The 9,481-nt window shown below is 29.1% G+C and overlaps 1 protein-coding gene across 1 annotated transcript; it reads right to left on the reverse strand.

Annotated features, from left to right (window-relative positions):
- Positions 1-1,413: 1,413 nt before the first annotated feature.
- Positions 1,414-5,541, reverse strand: LOC120577748 (heat shock factor protein HSF24). Its single transcript, XM_039829663.1, has 3 exons — positions 5,161-5,541; positions 4,811-5,041; positions 1,414-2,232 (listed from the first exon to the last, which is right to left on the reverse strand). The coding sequence occupies exons 2-3, from the start codon at positions 5,012-5,014 to the stop codon at positions 1,666-1,668; spliced, it is 771 nt and encodes a 256-aa protein (XP_039685597.1). The 5' UTR covers positions 5,015-5,041; positions 5,161-5,541; the 3' UTR covers positions 1,414-1,665.
- Between the last annotated feature and the right edge of the window lie 3,940 nt (positions 5,542-9,481).

A 9,481-nucleotide genomic window follows, 5' to 3' on the forward strand; every position in this document is an offset into this window, starting at 1 on the left:
TTTGATACAACTTTTGTAACAACTTCTTTTTTCTCTCTTTTCATTGGTTAAAAACAATGGAGAGAAAAAAAGGAAAAGAGAAAATAAAAATATAATGTGAGTATGAGAGAGAAAATTGTCACAAAATTATCAAAAAGTGATTGTACAAATATCATTTCTCAAAACAAAATTCATAATCATCCGTCGTCTACTACAAACCATAAAAGATATTTATTATATGTGTCTAAGTATCTGTGACGCCACACCACACTAAACTTCCTCATGCATTAATGATTGGTCTTCAAGAATCAAGATGCTTCTCCAGGAATATCCTAGCATATAGCCCCATTTGGGCGCCAAGAATGAGTCATTTAGAAAATGTTTTTCTTTTGAGAACTCGTGCGACCAAATCATTAAGGTTAGGAATAATTTTTCAACCTTAATTCTCCACCATACCAAATTAAAAGCACAAGACTGCAAGGAATAGATAGTTTGTCCGAATTCCTCGACTGTCACCTCCTTTGGTTCTCCACCAGACCAAATTTAGCATTCACTTAATTATTCGTATTTTTTTTTCTGCTTTTGGTAGTAACTTGTTTCGCCTTGAATTAATTTCACTCCATACCCTAGTTATTTATTTTTTATTTTTTTTTAAATTGAAAGGAACTGCTTTTATCGGTTTGCATAAAACATGAAAAACGAGACTCGATCATGCTAACAAGTGAGCACTTTAACCCTATTTGATAAACAACTTATTTATCATGAACGGTGCTTATGCATACACTTACGTAAGTAAATTTTATAGAAAAATATAAAACTAAATTAATTTGTATATACTAAATTGTTTTCATAAGCCATCTTGAAACAGAAAAAAGAAAATTTTCACAAGGTATTTTGAAGAACTTATGAAATTCAGTTGAAAAGTTTATGAAAAGTGTCAAACTATTTTTATAAGTTAATCCAAACCATTTCACAAAATTTATACAAGTAGATAAAGTCAAACAAACAATCTCTTATTAAGAAACCAAAAATATAAAAATATTGAAAAGAGTATTTTGTAAACTTTTCAAGAATTGACTATACAACTTACACAGTTTTATTACTTTAAGGAGGAAGACTAACACTACATTTTTAATTTTCCTTATAAACTGTTTGACATAGCATGTTGCTTTTAGACCGTTGAATAACAAACAATTTGAGCAAATAGTTTTATTTTGCAAGTTGACAAAGATTTTGTTCTCTTTGAATATTGTATTTTTTTTTTTGTACTCATAGTAAAAAAAAAATCGTTGATTTATGTTGTTTTTAATTTTTGGAAACATATCGTACTCAACCTTAAAACATAAAGAATCAAGTTTTCTGTCGAATCATAACTCTTTGATGACAATCAAACAACAACGATAAATAATTCACACAACACATATCGCAACTACATAGCCATTTCAAAACATCGTCTTCATTGCCACAAAAACTAACAAAACAATTCCTACAAGCAGATCAATAATATTGATCCGATCATAGCTGTGTAAAAGTCATACACTTTTAAAATGTATCACCAAAACAAAACTACAAAATATCCAATTAAACAACCACCAAATTTGTATAATTCCTTGCACTTCTTAACATTGACCAATGTAAACTAAAAAGTTCTCAAAAAAGTCTATAACAATAACCTTACCATATGTCCTAGACAACGGCATTGAACTCATTGTTGGCACCATCAATTGGGTCTTCACGCCCTCTCTTGTGGCAGCTACCCTTGGCAGTGTCCATCTCCACCTTGTCTTTCCCCTCTTCTCCCTTCAGCCAAACCCCAAACAGTTTCAAACCCTTCCCACATTCACGTACCATATTGTCATCATCATTATCCGTATCATGGCTGGACCCATCTGTTCCTTTGCCAAGGATCCGGTTAATTTCATCAGCCCCGATGTTGAGATTGCTCTGAAGATAAGCAAGCAATTCTTCGCACTTTTTCTTTACAAGTGTCAGTTCAACGGTTAACTTCTCGTTATCCATTTTGAGTCTTTTGTTCTCAATGGATAAGTCTGATCGGTCCACTGATCCTGTTGAAGTTGACCCCATGTCTTCGGCAGCAGAGCTCGAAGGTGAGTTCTTGCCAACTCCAACAGATCTTACCACTGCTGGGGACTGGGTCTTCCGACGCTTGATTGTCGGAAGCAGCTCGATCTCTCCTTTCTTAAAATTCTCTTGGGCGAATTCCCATTTTTCCGAAACAGTCTTCCTAAACCCCTGAGATATTGAAATTCAAGATTATTATATTCAAAACTAACAAATTTATTTACTCATTTATCTTCAGCAAGCATATAATAAGTAGCATCGTGGTTTTTTCCAAGAAAACTAATAGTTAATATCATATTGCATGTTAGGGACTTACAACGAATTTATAATCCTCTCAACCACAACAAAGACTAGTCATCGCATGATTCAATTAGTCATCTCAGAAACCATCAATAATTGAAGTTGGTTTGAACGAACAATTCTACAATCTTTTTTTAGAGTTGAATGACATTAAAGATGGTGAATGTCACAATATAATTTACATTTGCACATTAGTAGCAGAAATTAATTTGATTATTAGTATTTGAATTTCGTTTTGATAACATACAATTTGACTCCTAATATTTCTGTGTTTATCTTTGTGATTATGTATCATCTTAATTTTAGTTTTTGGATAAATGAAACTTCTTTTACTAGTATACTTTATTTAAAAAGATTATCAATATGAAATATTTACCAACTTTATGCGAATTTTTCTAGTCACACCCCAAAAAAAAACTGATTACACACTAAAATAAGTAAAATACTCTTATGAGTTATGATAGAGTTAAATAATTCATTGTATTATTCAATAATCTGAATCTACGTAAACTCAGCTTATGTAAACCATATAAATCTACATAGTGTATGTAAATTGTGTTAAGTACAAGTATGTAAAACCAAATTAGATACACTATCATAAACTTATTTTACATACACTAAACCACAAACAACTCAATTTACGTAAACCTCTAAACTCAATTAAAAATTATCAACTATTATTCTAATTAAATTTATTGAAAGTAAATTAAAAATTGGGAACCAACAAAAAATGGAATTTAATTGGCAAAAGGCCACAATTAAAAAAAAGTAGAAAAAATTATTTTTGTTGACTGATAATAAAGTAGAAAGTAGTTAACAAATGAATTACATGTTAATTTATATATTTATTTGTACTTATCACACTCAAAAGATAGAACTAACTTATCAAATATTATCCTTAAAAAAAAATTATCAAACATTAATTAATAAAATTTAAATTCAGAGTACTGCTTTTGTGAATAAAATGTTTTGTATTTATCATATTCAAAAGATAGAATTAACTTATCAAACATTATCCTTCAAAAACAAAAAACTTGTCAAACATTAATTAACAAAATTTAATTAAATTCAAAGTACTTCTTTTGTGAATAAAATATTTTTTAACAACGTTCGGATAAGTTGATAGAGTGGTGGTGCAACTACCACTGCCTCCATTTCCCGTTATATAGCAATTAATTAAACAAGACTAAAATTATAGTCCAGTCAAAAAAATAAATAAATAAATACAAGACAAGACAATCAAACAAAAGTTATAAAGTATTTTTTAAGTCAACTATTATTTGACATTTGAAATAATTACTAGCAGATCAAATCAAATTCATTTATTAAATGAGATAACGTAAATTTTTTCTTCCATAAAAACCATTAATGTATATGTACAATAATCTTGTCTACATGCGGCTATAAAAATACATTACTTAATGTAATATTTTATATATTTTTTAAACATTTGTCCAAAAAAAGAAAAAAAGTGAGGGGAAAAAAATATTAAAAAGTGTATATAAATACTTTCAATTCGTCCACCTAACAAAAGGTCTATAGCACTTGTGTCAAAAAAAAAAAAAAAAAAAAAAAAGGTCTATAGCATAAGCAACACGTGTTTTTTACCACACATAAAAGTAATAAAACATTTTAATATTTTATAATTGTTTTTTTGAAGCAGACACATGTGGAGTAAATTTCCAAGAAATAGCAAAAAACTTCGTAAAAAAAAAAACATTTTGTGTGAAAAGGATTCAAGAACATTTCTCAAATAACGATACTTCAACAAACAAAAGACAAATTCAAAGCAACCAATTCTATCCTACGTAATGTGAAACCCACTCTTATTTTTCATTCAACGTACATGCCAATATTATTATGATCCTTCAATTCGAAGTTCCACGTAAAATTCTAGCCCCTACCCCACACTCAAATAAATTTACCAATTCATATGTTAATAAATTGTTCTAAATTCTTATACGTTTAATTATTCATTAAGCATAAACTAATAAACGCTCTATCTATCAACTTCTTAAGCAATTCAAATTTACAAAAGAGTTTTGACTTAATAATGAACATTATTAACTTAACCCGTTCCTAAGTGATCCACCATCAATACTAATATGAGTTCAACAAAAAAAAAAAAAAAAATACTCACTCTACAAAATATAAATAGAAAAGATTAAAAAAAAGTCAAATGTATTTGATCTAAAATACAGACAATAAACATTTGACATGTTGGTGCTTTTATAGGTTTTAAAACTATTCCGATATTAATTATATGACATGAAAAATCGCGATCTATTGATGATAAACATTGTTTAAGATATACATTCATCAAGATAATAAACAAAAATAATTAATTCTTACACAAATTAGAAAAGAATATACAACATGACAAATGATTCTCAAACAAATATGAAAGTAGCAGAAAATAAAACCATAAAAGATAGAACAAGACACTTACATAGGTGTTGAGTTGACGAACAAAGCTTGAGAAATTGTTATGCTTGAAAAATTTAGGAAGCAAATCCCTTGAAAATTCAAGTTGTTTCAATACAACAAAAGTGTTACCACTTTCACCCCAGGAAATCACATCATTAGTGAGAGGATCTTCAATCATCTCATAGGTCTTGGTCAAAAATGGTGCTGCTGCCAACTTCTTAGACATTTTCTTCTTCCCGATCTACCCTTTCACCTACTTCACAAATTCTACTTTGTTTATTTGTTCAAATGAAAAATAAATAATCTAGACTTACGTATTTATGTATTTATAAAAGGAAAAATAAAGAAAATATTGTATGTAACTATATATACCTATTTTTCCTTATAAAGTTTTTGTATGAACAGAAGGAAAATAAATAAAGAAAAAGGGGTATGATTAATATGGTAACAAGGAATTGAAAAAAGTTTAGGATGAAAAACTGAAAAGTAAAAGAGCAGTTAGAAATTCCCAATCCCAGCAATAAAAGCCAAAGAGAAAGAAACGAAAATGAAAAGATGAAGAAGAAGAAGAAGAAGAAGAAGAAGGTTTATTGTTATTGGATTGATCAAAATCCATGAATCCAAAGCTTATGGAAATGAATAAAAGTGACAAAAAATACCATAACTTCTAAAGAGAGAACAAAGAGAGAGAAAAAGGTCAATAGAGTGATAAAATCATAAAAACAATCAATACTTCTGGAATTTAGATTCTTGCACGGGACTCTTTTATTTATAAATAGATATATGAGAAGAAAAACAAAGCCAAAACTCCATTTCTCAATGTGACGTGTGTTCTAGAATTTTTTCTTTTTTTTGATAAAGGTTTCTAGAGTTATTTTTTTTTATAAAGGATTCTAGAAATATTGAGATGCACTAACTAAGGTCTAAAGTAAAATAAATGACGATAAGACAAAATGAAATTAAAGGAACCCACTTTTAGAGATTCTCGTTTTCACATCTATTGAATCAAATGAATAAAATAACATTTCCTTTTGCTTTGGAAATTAAATATATAATGTTTTGGATATTAATTAAAATATCAATTGACCACATTATTTTTCGTCAAATGTAAATTTGACCGTTTTATCACGAAAAAAATTAAATGAAATAATTGACCATATTTTTTTTCTTGTTTTTGTCCCTGTACAATGTATAGAAGAATGAATTTTAACGAGAATCATGCATGATCCTTTGTAACTCGATTATTTTGATTATGATTTTAATATAAAAATGTGATATAAAAGACATTTTGATGTAAAATACGGCGATAAATAGTGTTATTCTTGTGTTTCGTTTTCGTAGGAAATGGTATTTCCCTTGTGCGTCTTCCTTTGGATTAGTTTTAAATAAATACGATATTAATATAAAAGTGTACTATAAAAGGCATTTGATGTAAAATACGGTGATAGATAGTGTTATTCTTATGTTTTGTTTTTGTAGGAAAAGGTATTTCCCTTTTGCGTCTTCCTTTGAATTAGTTTTAAATAAATATATTAATATAAAGACGTAATATAAAAGGCATTTGATGTAAAATACGGCAATAGATAGTGTTATTCTTGTGGTAAAAATATTTTCCTTTTGCGCCTTCCTTTAGATTAGTTTTAAATAAAATAACAGACGGCATTTCTTTTGCTTGTTTGGATCGCCAGATACATTATATATCACAGAAATTTGAACGAAAATCACGAACCTTTACAACTCGGCCATCATAAATATATTTTAATATAAAAAAAAATATAAAAGGCATTTTTTAAATGAAAAATACGGAGATGGATAATGTTATTCATGTGTTTCGTAGTAAAAAAATATTTCACATTTGTCTTGTCTATGGATTAAGTTTGGTTTGGTATGTCTCAAGAGAAAATTTTGTATGTCAGTAAATCACAATCAATTAAACACGCGATTTTAAACATAATTTTTTTTGTCAAGTAGCTTAGTGGGTAGAATTCACCTTTTTCAAGATGAAATAAATGGGGTGTCTGGGGTTCGAACTCCAGCCCCTGCATATAATAATGCATGTATCTGCCAACTGAGCTATGCTCACGGGGACATTTTAAACATAGTTTTAACTAAAGACTAACGTGGTTAATGATTATGGTCGTAATTAATTGATGTTGTAATGTTTTTTCCTTTAATGTTATACACAATGAAATTGTTTTTTTTTTTTTTTTTTTTGTGGTGGTCGGGATTCAAACCCTAAACCTTACATATATTATACATTGTCTTTACCAACTGTGGAGAAAAGATCATCTCCCGTCACTGCACCTTCCAGTGGAATCTAGTCCACTCATCTTTGTTTACCAATTGCATATTTTAATAATTGAAAAGAAAAGGAACGGCAAAGATTAACACTGGACACCTCCATTGAAAACCTCAAAGAAGAGATTCCCGGTCCCCAACTGAGCTAAGCAGTGTGTTAATTACAATTATTTTCATGAAAAAAATGTTAGCATAAGTTAACATGTGCTCTTAAAGCATAAGTTAATGAGGCAAAAGTGGAAATAATTTGTTGTAATAAATGCATTTGAATTTAATTTTTTTACTTTTGATTAATTGAATGCACAAAATTCAAAGGAATGTTTCTACTTTAGAGTTGCTTTTTTATTTTGCCATTTTCGTTTCGTTTCCGGATTTATAGATTGGATTCGATCAGCGTCACGACATAATAAAAAAAAAAGGAAGGAGTGACGCTTTGGTTACCGGCAAACGACATGTGTCCTTAGGGCACAAGTTAACATGACCCTTGTTTTATTTCTTTTATTCTCAATAAGTTATCGTGTCATTTTAAAGTTAATAGTGTCATTTCTCATAAAACAATTAATTCAGTCATCACATAAATGTCTATGTAATGACAACTCTAAAGTTCATTAGTCAAGCTAAATTCATTTTTATGACTGAAATCTAAACAGGTAGTCTTAGCTTATATTTACTATGATTGATGGAGACATCCGCTATGGGTGTGTGTAAACTTTGTTTTTTATTTTCTTTTTGCGCACCTTATGCAAGGGGAAATATCGTTGAGTATATATATTCCATTTTGATTGTTAAAATAAAAAACTGTTGTTTTTTATTTTTGTTTTGTTTCATTCTCTTCCGTTTTGAGCTCCCTCGCTCGAAAATAAAATATTTTTGGTTGAATATTTTTTATAGATAATAATATATTGGACAACTCAATTCTTTTTAAATTTAAATAAATAAAAATTATATGATAACTATAAGAAACTAAAAAGTTTAACTACCTATTTTAATTATTAAACAATTTTTTGTAACGATTTTGTCTTCTTCTTTTTTTTACGAATTTTCCCTTAATACGGTTTTTTTTGCCAAATCCTAATTTTAATTATAAAAACATATAAATTGAATATAAAAAGTGAAATTTAAACAAGTTTAGATAACATAAATATTATAAAACAAAAACAAACAAGTTAAAAATATGAAGACAGACAGGAACTCAGTACCCCTCTTCGTGGTAGTATATAGAAAAGGAATCCTAATATAATTTATATTTTGAATGATTATCATATTTATTTATTTATTTGAAATTAATAAAAAAAGTAAAACTATAATTTATTTTATCAATCATATTAAGATAATTTACTATAAGTATATTTAAAAAGACACAAGTAATTAAATTTGTTCATATCCTCTAAATACTAATCCTCAAATGCATTTAATTTTTAGGCTTAAATGCATTTTTGGCCCCTTATGTTTGTCGTCGTAGCCATTTTGACCCATAACAAAAAAAAATGCAATTTTTACCCCCTAATTTTGCCTTGTTTAGGGAAACTTTTAGCCTCTTATCTTTACAAAAAGTTGCGATTATGGCCCTTTTTTTTTGGGACATGTGGCGGCTTCTCAGCATAGTTGGGAAAATTAGGGGTCCAAAATTATATTATTTTTGTTAAGGGGCCAAAATTGCTACGATGGTAAACATAGAGGGCCAAAAGTGCGTTTAAGCCTAATTTTTATTGTTTGATTAAAATAAGAGGTTCATGGTACATGTCGGGCTGATTAAAATAAGAGAAACGATATTTGTACAACCACTTTATGACAACTTTCTCTCTCATACTCATATTATCCTCTTATTCTCTTTCAGCCTTTTTCTCTCTCCATTGTTTTTAACCAATGAAGAGAGAGAAAAAAAAGTTGTTACCAAAAGTTGTATGAAATGGTTGTTCAAATATCACTACTCTTAAAATAATTGTGTTGTTAGATGATGAGTTAACATGTGTGTCTGGTGTCGAAGTTTATGGTGAGGAGTGATAAATATGTTTCATTGACATTAGTATTAGATGTATTTTTTAATCATGTTATAGGTTGTTGTTGTTTGGAAAGTATAAATTTATGTTTTTGGTGTTCGTATATCAAGTAAGATGACACATATACTTAACATATTGAGGATTTGTGTTAAGATGTGGAATTCAAGCTACTTGTGTTGTTGCTCCCTTAGTTGAATGATATAATACCCTGAGATCCTCTCATGGCTCAACAAACATATATATTGATGGTCCCACCTATAACGCCTCTGCTTGAGTGGGCCTGTAAAGCTCGAGGGTGATGAGGGTGGGGAGTGGTCCGACTCCGGGCAACTTCTAGGTAAAACTGAATCACATCAGAATGAGAGGGTTCCTAAAGCCGTGAAGGTATGAGACTG

This window comes from Medicago truncatula, chromosome 8 (genome assembly GCF_003473485.1).
Source record: "Medicago truncatula cultivar Jemalong A17 chromosome 8, MtrunA17r5.0-ANR, whole genome shotgun sequence".
Classification (NCBI taxonomy): domain Eukaryota; kingdom Viridiplantae; phylum Streptophyta; class Magnoliopsida; order Fabales; family Fabaceae; genus Medicago; species Medicago truncatula.

Excerpts from the sequence above, each read along its gene's own strand:
- LOC120577748 (XM_039829663.1), bottom strand. The coding sequence starts at position 5,014 with ATGTCTAAGAAGTTGGCAGCAGCACCATTTTTGACCAAGACCTATGAG. Across the intron at positions 2,233-4,810 it reads TTCGTCAACTCAACACCTAT|GGGTTTAGGAAGACTGTTTC; the intron begins GTAAGTGTCTTG and ends TCAATATCTCAG.